The 21,355-nt window shown below is 38.5% G+C and overlaps 1 protein-coding gene across 1 annotated transcript in view; it reads right to left on the minus strand.

The window, feature by feature from the left end:
• The window catches only part of plcd4b (phospholipase C, delta 4b), a 125,565-nt gene that overhangs the window by 6,599 nt on the left and 97,611 nt on the right, over nucleotides 1-21,355 (minus strand). Inside the window, exons 14-16 of the mRNA XM_028808341.2 lie at nucleotides 17,343-17,521; nucleotides 3,705-3,837; nucleotides 1,947-2,096 (exon numbers count right to left, since the gene is read on the minus strand). Of these exons, the coding sequence (XP_028664174.2) occupies nucleotides 1,947-2,096; nucleotides 3,705-3,837; nucleotides 17,343-17,521 (462 nt within the window). The remainder of the gene's footprint in view (nucleotides 1-1,946; nucleotides 2,097-3,704; nucleotides 3,838-17,342; nucleotides 17,522-21,355) is intronic.

The following is a 21,355-nucleotide window of genomic DNA, read 5'->3' on the forward strand; positions in this document are numbered from 1 at the left end:
AGACTCACTACTTTAGTCTAACATACCCCGAGTAGAGCTGCTAATTAGCTGTGCAAAATGCATTTCTGGTTGTTAGTCATTTGTACAAAAATATAAGCATTACAAAAATTATGAACTGTTAACCCTCATCCAACTCAATTCTGTTTCTCTTCTCGGTATCTTGATGTTGCACTTGGTGCCACTGCTCTACTGACAAGGTTTTTTCCTGCCCATGAGAAAGACACCTGAGATACTGGGGGCCTTGGAATCAGCAGATAGAAAGATTTTGTTGTCAGATTAAAGAGACCAGCACTGACCTATACTGTAGGTTGACTATGAGTGGTGGACGGATAATTGGCCTATGTCTCTAGGACTATATCTGACATTGTCTGTAAATTTGCATTATAACTGACCCCACAAGCCCCAAGATTAACTATCTCCAGGGATGCTACTGTTTGGAGTTTTTGTTTTCCATTTTTCTCTTTTCAACTAGCCATCTCAACGATAGTATGAAAGGACATATTGAATATTGTTAGGATCATTTCATGATATTCAGTTTGACATTGCTTTGTTATACTGACTGTTTCATCTATATATTTATGGGTGTGCATTCTGAATCACAAGACCCCCAATCAGACCTCTCTAGTCCACTGCCAGACTGTTTTGATAGCTGTTAAATGTTTCAGATTAAGTGTAGTTTGCAAAACCAGAAAATACGCTTACATTCTTGTATGAGAGGAATGCAAGTAGAGAATTTGTTTATAGCCACCAGGAGATATTACTAGGAGACTATAGGGTCTTACAAAGCCTTAATCTAGGTAACATGGGTTAGTGGGAAATTCCCAATAATATATCAGGAATCCTCCAAGACACTAGAGGGCTGCATGTTAGGACTCCACTCCACTGCTGGTGTGGACAGCCTGTTTGGGCTCCATATCCCTTGTCACACACGTGTGAGTAGGAGGCAGCTTAAGGGCCTGAGTAATGGTAATTCCACCCCCGACCAGGGGGTGGCAGAGTGTACTAACTGTCTTTCTCAGTTACTTGCAGACAATTCCCAGTAAATCCCACCAGGTTCCGGCCCCAGAGATGACGCCATTTCTGGTCCCTACAACATCATTTCCAGCCTTGGCCCCAGAGATGACATCACTTCCTTAAAAGACCTTTAAAGCCGCCATCTTGACTGTCTTTGATCAGTTCTGTTTTGAACTCTGTCGTGTGAACATCTCTGTTCAATTATTGCAATTTTAGCAGCCAGGATACAATATACGGGTGGCTGCCCCAAACCTTTCTCATGTCTTTCGGCATTATTTGTGACACCCTTTATATATAGTGGTCAAAAAAGAATGCACAACATCTGGGATTCTAGAAGTAAGTCCAAGGTGTAACAGTAAGCAGTTCTTTCCACGGCTTAAAAGCCCCTTCTGACCATAGCGTTGGTGAGCTTGGTGTCAAGAGATGAACATTCAGCAAGGACTTATGTAGCAAATGGAAGACAGGTCAGGGAGGTAACTAAGAAGTTATTATGGGGGCTTACTCAGATGAAGGTGAGCAGGAAAACGTGCAAATGCACATGTAGTGAAGTGGACCTGCTATAGTATGTGGTAGTTAAGGTTTGTTATTTGTATTGGTATGGCACTAGGTCCTTGGGTAGTTCCCCTTTTCCTTATATTTTGTGTTCTCCCTGTTCTGGTATCCATTCCTCATAATAACATTTTTATTAATGTATAATTGTTGGTCTCCTTAGTATCTACTTGGGTTTGTTGACAACTCAAGAATACACCTATAGGTCGCACCTGTTTGAATCTCTTAGAAACCTTTTCTTACTTGTTAATGGCAACACATACTGGAAATGAATCAATGAATGAATGATCAAAATCAATGCTATTTGCTTTTTTTATTATTTTGTTCTATCAAGGTTCAAAACAAGCAAGAAATAACCCATTGGGCCCAATAGTGTTTATTACCTTGTTGAATGCTTGTGAAGGGCAGGGTGTACTGGCCCACAAAGTCATTCTTAGAGGTTTTATCGTAATCTTCGACCACAAAGCGGACCAGAGCCAATTCAGGGACATGAACAGTAAACTGGAGGGTTTCATTCCATGAAGGATTAAAGCCTTTGGAGTAAAAGGGAAAACATGTAGACACATTAAGAATATATAAATTGTTCAAAAAGTCACTTTTACAGAATTGCTTCACCATTGGCTGTGTGAATACAGAAAAAAAAGTCAAATGCATTCAATGTTATTTTTTCTTTTCAGTTTGAGTTAATTGTCATAACTGAAATTGGGACAGCATTGTCTCAATAAATAACCTATAAATACCCGGGAGTGCAGCTGGATGATAAATTGGACTGGACTGCCAATACTGATGCTCTGTGTAAGAAAGGACAGAGCCGGTTATACTTCCTTAGAAGGCTGGCGTCCTTCAACATCTGCAATAAGATGCTGCAGATGTTCTATCAGACGGTTGTGGCGAGCGCCCTCTTCTACGCGGTGGTGTGCTGGGGAGGCAGCATTAAGAAGAAAGAGGCCTCACGCCTGGCCAAACTGGTGAGGAAGGCAGGCTCTATTGTTGGCATGGAGCTGGACAGTTTGACATCTGTGGCAGAGCGAAGGGCGCTCAGCAGGAACCTATCAATTATGGAAAATCCACTGCATCCACTAAACAGTGTCATCTCTAGACAGAGGAGCAGCTTCAGCGACAGACTGCTGTCACTGTCCTGCTCCACTGACAGACTGAGGAGATCGTTCCTCCCCCAAACTATGCGACTCTTCAATTCCACCCAGGGGGGTAAACGTTAACATTATATAAAGTTATTGTCTGTTTTTACCTGCATTATTATCAATCTTTAATATAACATTGTTTTTTGTATCAGTAAGGTGCTGCTGGAGTATGTGAATTTCCCCTTGGGATTAATAAAGTATCAATCAATCTATCTATCTAGATATCTATCTATCATTCAAGCAAGGTTATAAAAATTTTAGTGACACAATGCATTCTGGGCAGTTTTCCTCATTTGACTGTAATTTACACTTCGGTTTGCCTCCTTTATAAATTTCTTTTGCAATTAAAACATTTTTTGTGGACAGTGCATGATTCCCTGCCAGGGCTGTTACAACCTGTCACATTAGTGAAGGCTTCAATAGAATAAGAGGATGAATACACACCAGTGTATTTTTTTCATGGAGGAATGTGAAAATAAACCCACAGAAGTAGAAATAGGAAGTAGTGCAGTGGACTCTGGCCTGATTAGAAAGTGGTAATTTAAAACTCAGTTCACCGATCACATGAAAAGCATAACTACTATGGTAAGATCAACTTCTGAAGAGTCATACTGTTAATACGAGATGATTACCAAGTTCGAAATGGCAAAATAACACAAGCCACATTAGTATGCTGGGCATGCTCGAGTTTCTGTGGCCTTAGGTAACTGAATGATTTAATATTATAGTTACTGCATGACATTTCGGCATCCACTTCATAGTGCTCAATTATGGGCCGCTGATTTTCACTATAAACCTTTCAAGACCTATGTACAGAGTAATAAAAATCTAAAATAACAGGACTGGAAAATACTGACTACACAGTCAAAAATATGTCTAAATATTGGAAAATTACATTAAAATTTGAATGGATTTTCCTTCAATGACAGCTCTTTCATTCTGTATAATCCATGCCAGATCCCGAGCAAGGCTGATATGAGGTGCCATGGTAGTCCTTACCATTGTTGTCTATGTATTTGGTCTCCTGCCTAGCCTGATCCATCGGCACACCATGAATCTCCACCCTCACTAAGGGATCTATGATGGAGCCTTCTTTATTGTTGACTTTGGGTAGCTGCTGTCCGCTGATAACCTGCAAGTTACAAAGAATATAACTAAAGGAGCATGCAGTATAGAAGATGTAAATACACCTCCCTGGCTCAAAAGACATGTACCCTTGGAAAAGACAATGCAGAATTTTAATTTCTGAAGAGAATGCATTACAAAATAGGGCGTTAGTCATTTCACATTATGGCCAATTACATGTACACATTTTTGGGTTACAGGGTGGCACAGTGGTGTCCATTGTCTTGAGTTTGAATCCTGTGCCTAGAAGCTGTCTGCATTAAGATGCTCATTCTCCTTATGTCTGCTGGGCTTTTTCTGTGTGTATTCTGCTTTTCCTCTACAAATTTTAGTGACACAATGCATTCTGGGCAGTTTTCCTCATTTGACTGTAATTTATAAAGATGTCAAAGGCTTATAAACTAGATGTCCAAAGTAACTTATAAAGATGTCCATGTTAGATTAATTAGTGATTCCTAAAGGGTCACGAATTGGTGTGTGTGTGTGTATGAGTGGGCGCTAATAATGTGCTGGTGCCCTGTCCAGGGCTGGTTCCTGCCTCATTCCTAATGCTTCAAGGAACCACTCCAGCCATCTATGATCCTGAATGGTTTGTTTCAGGAACGGTGACTGTTTAATCTTAATTTTGATGTATTTTCTCTTTTCTTGTAATAATTTTTTATTTTATTTTTCACATTTTTTTAATGTGTTGATAATGATGTGTTTTATTGCCGGTGCCTGCCTGATGCCTAGTGATGCTTTCCCATTGCAGAGTGGCCAGTGCACATGTTACAAATTGTGAGATAGTAGGTGCCAGATTATTTAATAACCAGTAATGGCAGACTGCACGATAATGTGCAGTGAATACACTTGACTTGAGCATTCCTAGTTTTCATACTCTTTCTCTGTACATTTAGCATTCGTTTGCTCAAAGGTTGATGCGCTTGCTGCTTCCTGAGCAGCTCTTCTTTTCTCCACCCAAGCGGCCCACGTCTTCTCTTCTTCCATCGGCATCTTTTTGCGTTAAAACTGATGGTCAGTGTTTGTGTTGCAATTATTTAGTACATTTTTCTTAATGTTTCACTTAATCTGCTTCAAGAATGATTTAAGATATGAAGAGGTAGAGAAAATGACAGCGAAGGTGGTAGGGAATGAGAACGGCGCCCATACACATGCGCCGCACGTCTGCCCTGCTGCCGAGAGTTGATTCTACAATAAAATAAAAATATAAAGAGCAATAAAAATCATCACCCGAGAGTAGACAGTTGATGTCACATAGTATATGTGTACCAAATTTCAGGTCAATGGGTCAAACGGTTTGTGAGCTACAGATTAATTAAAATCCTGGACAGACCAACGGACAGCCACGGTAGCATATTATATAAGAAGATGAGGGGCTACCATTAGCAGCTATCTGGTCTTTATAACCAATAATGGAAAGAGTGTTAGTGTTCACAAAAAGAAGTTTCTAATTCAAGTAAAGGTTTGAACCCTTTCAAGTTCTCTGTTTTGATACAGGTGAAAACTGGAAGACCTCAGTGTCAGGAATAATAAAGGTCCAGGAAATTAAATCTTAACCAAAAAAAAACAGCAGGAGTCAAAACCGGGAATCAATGGGTTCAAGAGACCCAAAACACATCTATATATAATTCCATAAGTCCATGGCAAGCAAGACGCACGCAAGACAGAGCCCCGCCCGCCAACAATTCACTAAGCAGCCGACCAGGGCACGCAAGACAGAGACCATGGAATACGCACAACAGAGCCCCGCCCGCCAACTCTAACACTCCTCCCACGTCCATTACCTTCACATTGTTTTCCTTTTATTTCTGATCCCGTTCAACAACTATATGGCGACATCGACTTCTCAACTGTGACTCCGGAACAAATCAGTACGCAAGCTATATTAAGCGTCACCAACGAAGACTCACTACACTGTAACGAACAAGTACTGAAACTTATCCCTACCGACGAAGTAACTTTCACCAGCGTTGCCTCCATCGTCACAGACGATCCCGCAGATCAAGTTTCATTCCCCAAAGAATTTCTTAACAGTCTTACTCCCACTGGCATGCCTCCGCATAAACTCAAAATTAAAATAGGTTCAGTCATCATGCTTCTCAGAAACCGTCCACGGCAAGCAAGACGCACGCAAGACAGCGCCATGCCTGCCAACTCACAGAGCCCCGCCCACCAACAATAATTCACTAAGCAGCCGTGCTTGCCGATGATTTTCACATGTGTTCAGTCTCTCCCTGTGCATTCCCTGTGTAGCGTGCGAGCGAGCCAGAGAGAGAGACACACACACACACACACAGGTGTGCGAGAGAGACGCACACACAGAGGCGCGCGAGAGACAGACACACACACACAGGCGCGAGAGAGAGAGAGAGACGCACACACACACAGGCGCGGAAGAGAGACGCACACACACAGGCGTGGAAGAGAGACGCACACACACAGGCGTGCGAGAGAGACACACACACACACACAGGCGTGCGAGAGAGAGAGACACACACACAGGCACGCGAGAGAGGGAGGGGGCTGGACGCATAAGGCAGGGAAGGCAGTTAAAGAATGCGCCGGGCTTGATTTTGTTTTTACTTCTGTTTACAGCGATCGGTTCGTAGCGTGCATTGTTGCAATGTTACTTTTCTTGGTGGTTTATTAAATTACGGATGTTTCAAATGTTCATTTTTTCCCTGTGCTTAAAACTCATTAAAAAAAGTGTCTCTCATCTGTGACTCCGGAACAACTCAGTACGCAAGCTATATTAAGCGTCACCAACGAAGACTCGCGACACCTTAATGAACAAGTACTGAAACTTATCCCTACCGACGAAGTAACTTTCACCAGCATTGCCTCCATCGTTACAGATGATCCCACAGATCAAGTTTCATTCCCCGAAGAATTTCTTAACAGTCTTACTCCCACTGGCATGCCTCCGCATAAACTCAAAATTAAAATAGGTTCAGTCGTCATGCTTCTCAGAAACCTCATGCCAGCAAGAAGTCTCTGTGATGGCACTAGAAGGACTGTTACCAGCATTCACCGCAATGTACTGGAGTGTAAAACTATCGCAGCTCCTACCTCACAAACTGTCCTTATTCCCCAGATATCCCTGACCCCATCAGATTCAAATTTGCCTTTTACTTTTACACGCAGACAATTTCCTGTTAGATTGGCCTTTGCAATGACAATTAATAAGGCACAGGGACAAACTTTCAAAACGATATGCCTGTATCTGCCAAACCCAGTTTTCAGTCACGGACAATTGTATGTTGCTCTCTCCAGAGGTCCATCTTTTCAATCACTCACAGTGGTATCCTCAAACCCACCCCATCTGGACAACTGTGGCATTCAGGAAGTGTTCACCCATCAATAAATAATTATGCGGCGTATGCTATGCCGCGGGTTGGCTAGTATTCTTTATTTTATCACATCAGTGTGTGCTGTATTACTGTGTCTGTGGTTTGGTCTCTCTGGCACCCCCTTGTGGCCATACAGCATTCATAATTTATTTAGAATGTACCCACCAATGTTTGAGTGATCCTTACATAATGCAGCTAATATACAGTAATGCCAATGATGTAATGCAATGAAACTTCTGGAGCTATGAAAACACAACATGGTGGCCTCCGCTTAAAACAAGATGGCATCATGATCACCAAGAAAAATTGTCTATATTATATTATAAAACTCTAAAGTCTGTATGTGCAATCCAATTGGTTAGTTTGGTTTTGGTTAAACGATTGGATGAGGAAGTGCAAGTGTGGGGCACATTAGGACGAGTAAAAGCGTGAGAGGCGTGCTGAAAGTCTCCTTCAAAGATAGAAAGTATAAAAGCAGAGAGGAGGTGAGCAAAGCGCCTCAAAATGCCAGACACTGAGAAGCAGGCTTTATGGGACTGCATTCGACAGAGGAAATGCCGAGCAGAAGAGATACAGATAAGTGAGGATACAGAGGAATAGAGCCGAAGGTACATGTAAGGCAAGAGATATCATATTTTTCTAAATTTATTCCATTACCTTTCTTCTAAAGGTCATATGGCTATTACAATGATAAAACAGAACTATTAGTCTTAAAACAAAACAAAATAACAAAATGAAAGTAAAATATAGAATTGAGCAAGGTTCTAAAACTAAGAACAAATTTAGAAAGTCTGTTAAAAAAACTACTGAGAATCATGACATTATTGACTACTCGAGGGCTTTGCCCCCTGCTCGCTTCGCTCGCCAACACCCCTACCTGCACTATATGGAAGCAACTTCACATCTCTGCCGCTCGCGTATGTGGATTTCACTTTCACCAATCAACAAAACTTTTAATTCTCACAGATAGGCCTCTTCATTGGGAAGAAACACTACTTTTCCCTGATGGCAACATGAATTAGACGATTTACAAGTCTCCGACTTAAAGTTTATAGCCAAACAATATCTACATACTTCTGACATATCACCTATGTCCATATATTCAGTCTCTTTTCACTTTTACCTTTTTGTCAATATTGCATTGAATTTTGATTCTGTGTTTGGAATTACATTGTGACATCACAATGTATAATTGCCCGTGAGTGAATATCATTTCTTTCTCTCTACACAAACAACAGCATTCACACAAATGAGAAATAATTGAACTGTGTTGCGTGGTTGTAAATGTTTTAGATATGGGCAGGACTTTTCCAAATTTCTTTGTCTTGCGGGGCTTGAAATTTTCTCTCGTGGGATTTCACTTTCACCAAATAACAAATCTTTTAATTCTCGCGGATACGCCTCTTAATTGGGAAGAAACCCTACTTTTCCCTGATGGCAACACAAATTAGACGATTTACAAGTCTCCGACTTAAAGTTTAAATCCAAACAATATATTCAATCTCTTTTCGCTGTTCCGTTATTTCACTGAGTAATAATTTCCACTTGTTTGTGCTAATGTGATCTTTACTATCATATTTTTGAGACTTTCGAATTTTCGTACTTCCATTATCTCAAACCTGCTAATAATAATAATAAGTATTGTGCCAACATTTTTTAATTCTTTACAACGTTCAAATTTGTCATCTACTCTTTGTCTTTTATTTCCAGCCCAGGGTGTGGTTAAATCTCAAGTTTTGTCTTGCAGGTCATGAATGTGTCTCTCTGAGAAAATCACATCTTGTCTCTCTTCCCAAGATTTTTTTATTATAAAAGAGAGATAAGTTTTGGTTCAGCCTGTTCATGAACATTTGTTTACATGGTTGACTCCTGCCAGTTTTCGATTTCTGCTTAGCACTTCCACACCTCTTCCACTATAAAAGAATACTGTTTAATGTACTCATCAACTTGGAAAAATGTGTCCTGACGTCATTTAGCTTGAACTGCGCTGACTGTGTTCAGTTTTCATGTTTTTATTTGGGTGCACTGGTTTAAGGATTTTTTTTTATGCTCAGTTACACATTATATTTTCCAGCTGTTTCTTCTCAGTTTGACTTGTCTTTCATTTTCCTTTGTTGTGACCAATTTTCATTTATTATCATATCATTCCACTGAGCATTTCTCTCTGCTTTTTCTTTTAAATTCCCCAAAATATCTGGGTTTGGCTAACAGATGATTTTAAATCGGCACTGTCTGAATGTGAGTGTGCTTGTGTAAATGTGCTTTGGTGTTCTGTTCAGGCCTCTGTGACTGAATCAAAGGAGTTTAAAAACAGATTAAAACTGAAAAAAATACTTTGAAATGTTCACTCTAATATGTATAATATAAATCACTTTATTCAGTTTGTCTATTAGGGACAAATAAATTCTGAGATTTGGCACGTGAGGGAGATAGAAGTTTTGAGGTTAGATATTTCTTCACCCTAATTATGGCCCCAGACAGTGGCCACATGTTGCATGTTGGTTAGCACATGCATGTAAGAATAATACATACACTCCTTTGGGATTTGGGAGGAAAACTGAAGTACCTGGACATAAAAAAAACATACAGACGGGCAAAACAAGCAACCGTCTACAGGATTTGAACTCAGTGCACTGGATCTGTTGTGCCGGATCAACCACAACACACTGTCATGTAAACATTATTTTGTATAATTTGTATCATTTATGAGTAAAACACAAGAGTAATATAAAATATACAAAAAAAAAACAAATCTTACTTATTTGCATTTTTACCACCAATGTTTCAGATTTAAAGTCAGTAAATAAGAAGATAGTGAAAAAAAAATATTTTAATTAGTAATGAGAAGAATATTGGTAACAGTTCCAGACTTTGTCAATTATTAGCACAGCATTCACTGCTAGATCCCCTTTGGCAATATTCCATCAATCTTTCAGGTAAAGAATGGAATTTAATCATTCACAGTATTCATTCTCAATTTGTGCACAACATTGCTGTAATTCAACTAAAAACCATACACCAGACACAACTCTCCAAATTAAATATATCAGAGATTGGACCCAATCATCACTCATCCTCTTTTGTGTTTGAAGTCACTTTGGATGAGATTAGACTATCCAGCGATAAACTCGGAATGATTTCTTACACTACATTATCTAATTCTGCTCAATTGGAAGAGTCCTAATGCCCCTGCTATAACTCAATGGGAAAATGATATCGAAAAAAAAAAGTGAAAAATTCTTTGTGTGGAACTGTGCACAGATTCTTTAGAATTCTGCAAGAATTCATTAATGCTCTTTTTGATTTACATGGTTCCGTTAGGCCAGATTATCTCGGGGCATAACGTGAGCTACCACAGCTATTCTGATGACACACAACTGTATTTATCAATAGCGCCTGATGACCCCGACTCTCTTGATTCACTGACACAATGCTGAGTGGATGAGTAGTAATTTTCTCAAACTAGAAAAGGAAAAAACAGAAATTTTAGTGATTAGCAAAAATGAATATAATGAGGGTATTAGAAATAAACTTGATGCATTAGGATTAAAAGTCAAGACGGAGGTAAATAATTTAGGGGTAATTATTGAATGTGACCTAAATTTTAAATCACATATTAATCAGATTACTAGGACAGTATTTTTTCACTTAAGAAATATAGCAAAAGTTAGACCTCTTATAAAATTGCAAGATGCTGAGAAATTAGTTCATGCTTTTGTTTTCAGTCGGCTAGATTACTGTAAAGCACTCCTCTCAGGACTACCCAAAAAAGACATAAATCATTTGCAACTAGTGCAGAATGCAGCTGCTAGAATCTTAACTAGGAAAAGAAAATCCGAGCACATTTCTCCAGTTTTGATGTCACTACACTGGTTGCCTGTGTCATTCAGAATTGAGTTTAAAATACTGCTTACAGTTTACAAAGCCTTAAATAATCTTGCTCCATCCTATATTTCAGAATGCCACTCACCTTACACTCCAAATTGTAACTTTAGATCTTCAATTCAGTGTCTGCTTATTATTCCAAGAGCTAAACTTAAAAGAAGTGGTGAGGCGGCCTTCAGCTGTTATGCACCTAAAATCTGGAATAGCTTGCCAATAGGAATTTGCCAGGCTAATACAGTGGAGCACTTTAAAAAACTGCTAAAAACACATTACAGTGGTACCTCGGTATACGTCCTTAATCCATTCCAGATCCTTGGACTTATACCAAATAGGACTTATACCAAAGTAATTTTTCCCATAAGAAATAAAGGGAAAATGATTAATCCATTCCCATGAAAAAAAATCCTACTGTTATTGGCATATTATACATTGATGGGGTTGTATAAAATAATTTAAACACTGTTTAATACTAAAATACATAAATACAAAAGCAATTAGATGAAATAAATGAAAATTTAACCTCACTTTACCTTGCTGAGAAGAGTCGAGTGCCTGCTAAGGCTGCTCTTTCCCGTCTTTTAACCTCCTTTATCTTACTCTTTTCCTCGATCCATCTATCCCCCCGTTCCTGGTGCCAACCCATATATATATACATCCACCACATGTGCAGGTGCGACTCGCTCCAACTACCTCATTAACTCCCCGCGGTCGTGCAGTCGCACAGTCGCGCCCACGGAGAATGACACAGCTGTACAGATTTAAAACCTGGCCCTTTTTTTTGAATCCGCGGACGCGCTATACCACAGGCAGTCTTGGCCTTGTCTCAAGAGAGGTAAACAAGGGTAGCACGCAGTGTTCTAGCACGCGAGTTGTATTCCAAACAAAGGTTGTATATCAAGCAAAATCTTTTGCGTCCAAACAGGACTTATACCAAGTTGGACTTATTCCAAAGCGGACTTATACTGAGGTACCACTGTACTTTAACATGGCTTTCTCATAGCTTCATTTTAGTTTAATCCTGATATTCTGTATATTCAATTAATTATCATTATCATTCATGGTGGCTCCATAATCTGTACTAACCCCTACTTTCTCTTCTGTTCTTTTCCCAGTTTTCTGTGGTGGCGATCTGCACCACCACCACCTGATCAAAGCACCGTGATGTCCCTACATTGATGGATTAAAGGCCAAAAGTCCACATGACCATCATCATCAGGTTCTTCCATGAGAACCCTGAATACAATGAGGACTGATTGAGGTCATTTACGTTAGGTAGAATGCCTAGAAGGGGCTGGGTGGTTTCATAGCCTGGAACCCCTGCAGATTTTATTTTTTTGTTTATTCTGTCCTCCCTGGCCATCGGACCTTACTTTTATTCTGTGTTAATTAGTGTTCCCTAATTCTATTTTCTTATTTATTTTGTCTTTTTTCTCTTTCTTCATCATGTAAAGCATTTTGAGCTACATCATTTGTATGAAAATTGGAGGGAAAATATTTATTTACCTGTAAGTCATTTCTTAAATTGGGCATATTGAAATAAAACCTCGATTTTTATAAATTGATTAAATAGAAGCAATACATACAGATTATCAGAGGCTTTCATATACTGTAACAATATAGCGAACAATTATCACAAATTTAATGGCTAGTTTTCTAGTTTCTGATTGTTCTAGAGCAATTTCAATTGACAGGAAGTTATGTTACTTTTCTTTGCTTTCGCCATCCACACTAAATGTTTTCACCTTTAATTTACCTTCCCTTTGAGAATATAATTACGTTTTATGCCAGACATAATATACAGCATATTACAGACATAAAAAGATATTTTGCAAAATTATAACCCATAAGATGAATGAACAAGTAGGATATGTCTGGTATTTTCTTCTTCTTCCTCTTCATCTTTTCCCACTTCTATGTGGGGTCGAAGTGCTTGATCAACCTTCTCCATACAGCTTAGTCCTGCACCTCCTCCTCAGTCAAGCACATCCATCTCTGCTTTGGCCTTCCTCGCTTTCTCTTCCCCTTTACTTTCATATTCTACTAAAGGAAGGTACAGTAGCAAACGGGCTAGCATTGCTGTGTCACAGAGTCACTGTCCTGGGTTAAAAACTTGCACCTTGCCATTGTGGAGTTCACATGATCTCCCCTGTGCCAATACGGATATTCCTCTAGATACTCTGGTTTTTTGCCCACACTGGTAATTCCAAATGGGCACTATGGGTGTCCACCTGAGTAGACCCTGCAACAAGCTAGCAACTTTGAATTGGATGAAGATGGTGTCAAGGATGAGATCATTCTCATGAGCTCACGAATTAAACTAATTAAAAGGAATGAGAGTTCAGCCTGGAACAAGATTTGTGACCCCCCAGCCAACTCCATCTTCATACTGTAAGTGCTTGATCAGCTGCCAGCAGTGTCCTTCACTTACTCCACAATCATCATTTAATGGTGTTTTCTCCTGGAACCCAACCCTTATTCTGCCTTCAGTCCCCTTCTTTTTGCAGCAGGTTTGAGAATTTCATGTCACATTTATCAAGTCTTCTGTCTTCACACTTCCAGGAAATTCAATGGAACTGATAACAAGTCAACAACATTTGAAATACGTTTTCAAATATCTGTGTTAATTTGACAGCAGAGGTAAAAAACTTACAAGGGTACAGTGTTACTAGGCATGCTTATGATGCCATTATTCATCTTGTTTGCCACTAGCGAACACCATTTAAGTTAGGTAGACAAAAGGAGATCCTTTGTAGTCAGTTGTGACCATTTTGTAGAATAATAGGTGGTGCCGATGTAATTTCTGCAGGGTAATAATTAGCAATTCCATAAACATTTATTCAAATAGTAAAAATGCATTTGCAAGAATATAATGTTCTCAAATAATTGGAGTCTAGAATTGGAAACGTCAATCAAAATGTTAAATGAAAATGACGTGAAACGGGCACTTTTTCAGAAAACTGAAAATGGGATGAGCTCATGTTTTTTTTTTTCCCAGAACAAACCATGACAGACAGTTTGTGGGAAATAAATAAGGTGTTATATTTGTATTATGTTTTAAGAAACTGATTTACTGGCAAAGGTGGAAAAGTGGCAAAATTGAAAAGGGAGTTTGATTTCTTGGAAAAGAAGCAGGTCACGGCATGGAGGGGTTTTGTCTTTCTTTTTTCATAGGTTAGAATTAATGAAAAACACTGGATGAAATGCCTGATGCCAGAATGAAATGGCTGATGAATAATGAATATTAAAAACTCTTACATCCTGAGCGGCCTGGTATCCAGAAATCTTTCGCCATATCTTACGGGTGAAATATGCCACTCTCTGACACAAACAATACCTCTTTTGCAGGTGATGGGTGTTGACCTCACACTCCTAGTAATCAAATTGTTACAATATTTATGATTGACATTTATTTTGGTAAGAAATCATCCATGTGGTGTTTCATAAATTGCCTAAAAAATATTGGAAAAAATTGAAGTAATTATTCTATATAAGGAATACCCAAGTGTTATGCATCAATCACAAAGTCCCAACCAATAGATTTCAACCAATGCGATGAACCCTCCCAATGACCAAGCAAATTCAAGCTATAGGCTGAAAACCCGAAACAGGGTTACACCATTCTTCTGATTTCTTGTGTGCTCTCACATTATTACTTCACAAAACAAGAGGAAATATCTACAAGTGACACATCAGTACTTACAGGAGGCTCTACTGATCAAAACAGGTCCCAGCACTTTATTATACGATGCATCAATCATGAAATATCCTCTAAATAAGAGAAGTCGCAAAGCCACCTTTGGCAAATACCACCTCACATTTCCACGTTATTAGCTCTGACTCAATAGGTCACACACTCTCAAACTTTATACCATTAGATGGCAGCGACTGTGACATCTCAAACGATAAGTAGATGTCCATACAGTATATGGACATAATGAGACACAGTTGATGGCATGCATAATGAAAAATTTCACTATTTGAAGCAGAAACAAACACTGTAAATAGTTTCATGTAAATGTGTAGGTGGGGTACAGAGGTACTTGGGTGTAAGAATCTATTTGGGGAGGGGGTTCAGAGTTTTTATGTGATTCACAGTTTTACGTGGAATAAAACTGTTCTGAAACTGGGTCACTGTTTGGAGAGGTTTTGGATAGGGGTGGGGACCCATGATGCCAAATGTTGTAGTAACTATTTATTTCTTTGTGTTATCAACACGAAACTTTAGACCAGTACAATTGAAATGTCTGGGGATGCCTCAGAGGTGAAAATGCTGCCCTGGCATTACTTGTACATGAAATATACTCTATCAGAAAGCAAAAATTTGAAAATATTATTGTAAGCACCTGTTCTTTTTTCCTAGTTTAGCAGCAGTTTCTAAGTAAAGAAATATTTAAAATTGACACAAATACAGATTCTATCACATTTGAGATGCTCTCTGTCAGGTTTTAGCAAAAAATTGACTGTTCTGCCTTTATTGTTTGAATAACTAGGGGGCTCTGCCCCCTGCTCGCTTCGCTCGACAACCCCCCGGGCGAGCACTATGCGCTAGCCACTTTGTGGATCTGCCGCTCGCATATGGGGAAGCGGATGTACAATTTAAACAGATTGTTTTTTTCATGGGAATTGTTACATATGCATAATAGACCTAAGTATATTATATTACAGCGAGTAATTAACCATAGTAAAAATAGTAAAACATAATAAATTGAAAGAAAATTATGTTTCATGTTGCGTTATACATTTTCATTCTATTTGGCTTTGAAATTAACATGCAAATACTTTTTAAACTTACAATTTTACTGTAAAACTTCAGTAAAAACAATATTTGGAATTAACTTTTCGTCAGTATCGCTTTGAATTTTGATTTAGTGTTTGGAGTTACATCATGACAACACAACATATAACTGCCCATGAGTGAATATCGTTTCTTTCTCTCTAATAAATAAACTGACTTTTTCGAATGTTTGTCCCTGTGATTTGTTAATTATCATAACAAACGCTATTCTAATGGGAAACTATAAATGTTTCAATACGAATGGCATATCAAGATCTCTTTTGGTGTCTAATGTTAAGATGTACTACATTACCTTTCTTGTCGCCTGTTAAAATTTTACATGTCAGAATTGTTCGACCAATTTTGAACTAATCTTGTCCTATTGCATAGTCCATCACACATACAGTACATAAATTACGTAATAACATTACAATACATCCTTCTTTCAACAGTAGTTCGGCCGGTGGAAGACCGGGTGGTGTTAACGGTTGTACATATTCTACAGGATATTGTAAGTTGATGTTTTCAACTTACGCACCATCACCACCAACTGTTTCAGCATAGTTTATTGATACGCATTTAACCAATTTGCCCTGTAACCAATCGACAATTTTCACGTTAATTCAATTGGCTTCATCGTTTCTTGGTGCTAGAATTGCCTGTGTACTCATTTCTTCTGTTAATAACCCTTCTGGATGAAATTCTTCATTAAGATTTGGACATAATAAGTCTTCTTTTATTGTGAACTTAAAGTGAGGAAAACATAAAAATTTATAAGAGCTAAGAGAGCAGGAACTGTGTCCGACAAATTCATTCACACAAATGAGAGGTGAGTGGACCGTGGGCATGTGCCGTTAAGCGGAAATGGTTCAAAGGGGGGCGGGACTTGAAAAAATCTCTTAGTCTTGTCTCGTCTCAAGATTTTCTTTTATAATAGAGAGATAAGGCTTTGTTTTGGCCCCCCATCCAAAGTGGAGATTGCTGAAAAATGCCCCCAGAGTGTAAGGGACTTGTTTTCTAATGTTATATATTGGTGAGAAGTTAATGAGAAGATAGAAATCAGGGTAAATTAAATTATTATATATGTATTGGAGAGCTAGTGTTTAATAACTGTTTATAGTGAGAAAAGTGCTATATAAATGTAAAGAATTATTATTATTATTATTTATATTGGAATACCAACAATGTTATGAAAGTCTGGGTGTGTTTTTTTTCCTTCCAACCCAGCAGGTGCCAATCTTTATGTCATTTATCGGTAGATCTCACTGTTGTCTGCCCCCAACACCGCAGAATAAGGCTGGTAAGTTTTCTTTCATTGTTATAGGGGCTTGATTAGAGGGCGATATACAGATAAACTATAACTGATGATTTTTCTTATTGAAATTAACTGAACTTTCCTCAGGGGCGAAAGAAATTTTGCAGGTTAAGTAGTGGCCTTATTCATATTTAAAATCACATAGTGTTTTTCCAATGTGTTCAAATGTCATTTAAACAATAATTTACCTGAACAGAGAGAGTCAGGGGTCTGTAGTCCTCTCTTCCTGCAGGATTTTCGGGGTCAAATTTGCTGTCCATGCTTCTCATGAATGCAGGCTTTAAAACATATCCACATCGGCCATTCTGGCTAAATCGGCCATCATTAAGATCCATCTCCAACCCCGCAGTTTGGAAATTCAGAGCAACTAGAATGAGCAAGATGAGCTTAATCAACAGCTGATATACAGTTTTAAAACAGTAATAAATAGTGCATTTACATATTGGATTGGTAAGTATGGAGAATAGCAGGGAGAACAATGTTTTACAAAGAACCAGAAAATGGGAGAGGCACAAATCATAGCTGGGGACAAAAAACACCAAGAGATCAAAATGAACCTGACCAAAATGTTGCTCAAAACTGCTGAAATAACTGTCTAACGTGTTCCACCCTGAACAATTCCTATTGACCATTCCCTCTAAAATCATCAATGCGAGTTTTTGGAAGGAATCTAGAATCACAGACCCCAAGAGGAGCCCTTGTTTGCCTCACCTACTTCATGGAAGTGACATAATGACGCACAACTTCTTAGCATCATGTGATGGCAACAGGAATGTGTTGCTATGCACAAGATATTAGCTAAGGCCAAAACAAAATGGCAAACAGAGAAACAGAACATTAATAGAAATGTGAAAATAAGTCACAAAATACCCCAATATCATGACATATATGCAGGTAATTTTTTAACTAAGGGGGTCTATTGTGTCTGCCTTTTTAGTAATAAGTTCTAATTGAATTGAGCACTCTGCTGTAATAAAAATTCATAAATCCAAAACTGTTCAAGGACCATGCTACCTTCATGAACAGTCATGCAGGGCCAGACTTTGATCTGCACCATCCACAAGCCATGTCCAGTTCTGCTAACCAAACAATTTCTCAACCTATTAGATGTTTGTCTGCAGTAACGTCTTTTATCCTTCCATCTGGGAACCAGGTGGAAATAAACTGCTTTATTTACACTACTTTTTCCCATTGTTTTGACATGAGCCATAAAGTTTTGAAGCTTGTTTAGTTCCTTCCCCTCTTAGTTTAATCACCAGCCTGAGAACATCTTCACCAAGGCTGTGGTAAAGTTGTGGTCACCGTTTGCGTTGTCATTTACACAATGAAACTGCAGTTAAATCCCTGCTGCTGTAGGTTCAGAAAACCTCACTTTTGATCATTTGAAATAGTTTGTGTACAATAATCCTTTTTTGTAGAAAATGGATTCATAATCACAGACTACAAGTGAAAAACAAGCGGTGTGCAGTTTGCGCTAACCAGTACTTGATGTGACCTGAATACTTTGATTAGTAATGAGAAAGTATATGGTATATAAAATTATAAGGTGCTTCGTTAAAAAAAAAAAAACACAAAAATTACAGTATAAACAAGGAGACTACTGCAATAATTTCTTCAAATATCTATTGAGTATATCTGATTAAATTAAAGAATTAATGATAACAATAATAACATAAGACATTTGACAAGCAAGGGTAGACCATTCAGTCCATCAAGCTTGTTTGCTTAGCTAAAAGTTAAGATGTCCCGATATCTCATCCAAATACTTTTTTAAAAGTTGTCAGGATTTCATGTTTCAACTACCCGACTTGGTAGTTTGTTCGAGGTTCCCAATGCTCTATGTGTAAAGAAGTGCTTGTTGGCTTTAATTTTGAATGCACTTCCTAATAACTTGCACTGGTGTCCTCAAAGAGAGATTCACATTTATTCTTGAAATGGAAAAAAAAGCACACTTGGGATAAGGCCAGGGTGGCACGGTGGTAGCGCTGCTGCCTCACAGTTAGGAGACATGGGTTCATTTCCTGGATCCTCCCTGCTTGCAGTTTGCATGTTCTCCCCGTGTCTGCGTGTGTTTGCTCCGGGTGCTCCCGTTTCCTCCCACAGTCCAAAGACATGCAGGTTAGGTTCATTGGCGATTCTAAATTGTCCCCAGTGTGTGCTTGGTGTGTGTGTGTGCCCCGCAGTGGGCTGGCGCCCTGCCTGGGGTTTGTTTCCTGCCTTGCGCCCTGTGTTGGCTGGGACTGACACCAGCAGACCCCCATGACCCTGTGTTAGGATATAGCGGGTTGGATAATGGATGGATGGATGAGATAAAGCCATTAGCACTTTTCTGATTCTTGGAGGTTGCTGGTTTTCAGTAAAAAAGGAGCACAACTGAATGGGACCCACCTCTTTTTCAAACATTGCCACAATGACATTCAATCATTTATTAAACCCTCTTATTCCAATTTTAGGGTCATGGGATGGGTGCCTATACCTACAGCATGCAGTGCTTGGCAGAAACAAGCCAGGGTGTCCTGCCTCTAAACCACTGCTACTGGAATAAGCTCTGGTCACCCTGGGATAGAGAAATTGGATTAAGGAGATTTAAGAATATTCTGTTATTCTATATAACATCTTTCTACAGCAAATATGAGGAGGAATCAAAGATCAAAAGGCGATCAGGTAATATATGAATGTACTCAAGTCAGATATTGTTTGCCTTGGTAAAACTCATATTTCTTTAACTAAATGTTAGAGTGAAACTATTTTGATATTAGTATGACTAAATTAATTATACACATTATTATCTAGATAGATAGATAGATAGATAGATAGATAGATAGATAGATAGATAGATAGATAGATAGATAGATAGATAGATAGATAGATAGATACTTTATTAATCCCAAGGGGAAATTCACAATCTATGTAAGACAAATAAATAATATTCATGACATTTAAATTAAAATAATGGCTAGTTCTTGTTATATCAAAACAACAGTTTTTCATAGTAATTAGCAGAACAGATTCAGAGAACAAGACAATAGGAACAATGATAATCTGAATTTTCAATTATACGTTATTAGTGGCACAGTACATGAATCGCTGATATGGCAGTCAGAGCTGAAATATACTCTGTTGAGAATCAGAAAATTTAAATTTAGACCTGATAAATTAATCAGGATGTCATCTTCAAATGAGATATTTTAAATGCTAAAGATTGCAGTGCTAAGTAGCAAGCTTACGTGTGCTATTAACATTTTGCTCCCTTTCAGACTGCATGATGTTTCTATAATGTATCAACAAAAAAAAATAATGAAACAATGGCTCAGTCACCTTAACAATGCTGATAAGGGCTTTATTTCACTTTAATTTACCAATTGGTATGGAGGCAGAAAGGGGGTCCTGAGGGAGGAGAGGTGTACCAGAGGGTAATGTTGCAGTAGAGAGTGAACAAGGGGCTGTGTGTGCTCAGATTCTTCCAGATGAATAATGAATTATTTTTCAAAGTGGTTTGTCTTTATATTATTTGTTTTCAAATTTCCCAACAAAACATTAATGGACAAGGATGGTCTATCGTTCATCTTGCTGTTCCGTCATGATGGACTCTACAGTGTAGATGGCGAATGTAGCAAAAATAACATTTTATCCCTTTCAGGTTATGCAAAGGTGGGTTGCACTTTCCTTACATGGCTTGGGTCCATCCATTTGCTGTTGCCAGAAGAGACCAGAGGATGTGAGAAAGGGTAACAATGGACAAACAGGGGATGCATTAACGATTAAATAAAGAGGAATTAATGTGGTTGCATATACTGTAGAATCAGTCCTGGTGACCAGTCAATAGTACTACGACTTCATTGTGTCATCCTATAGAGAGACATTTCATCCAACAGATCTTTATGTATTAATGCTCCACCGTTAGGAGCAACACACACATTTGATGGGGCTATTGTTGCTAGATGCAAAATTACTTTTCTGAGACTATTATGGGATCATATAGAAAAGTCTGAAACACTATCTGGTAATCTCATTAAGAAATATGATGTTATGTTAGCTAAAGAAAAAAGGGCAAACTAGAAATAATGGAGATGTAATAAAACCCAGTAAAAGTGTTGATACAGAGAATCAGACTTATCCTTCATCTAAACTAAATCAAAGTCAAAGCCGTCCTTCACCAATGATGAATACCAACAACCACGCACAGAGATTTCCTTTACTA

Source organism: Erpetoichthys calabaricus, chromosome 8, assembly GCF_900747795.2.
Source record: "Erpetoichthys calabaricus chromosome 8, fErpCal1.3, whole genome shotgun sequence".
NCBI lineage: Eukaryota > Metazoa > Chordata > Cladistia > Polypteriformes > Polypteridae > Erpetoichthys > Erpetoichthys calabaricus.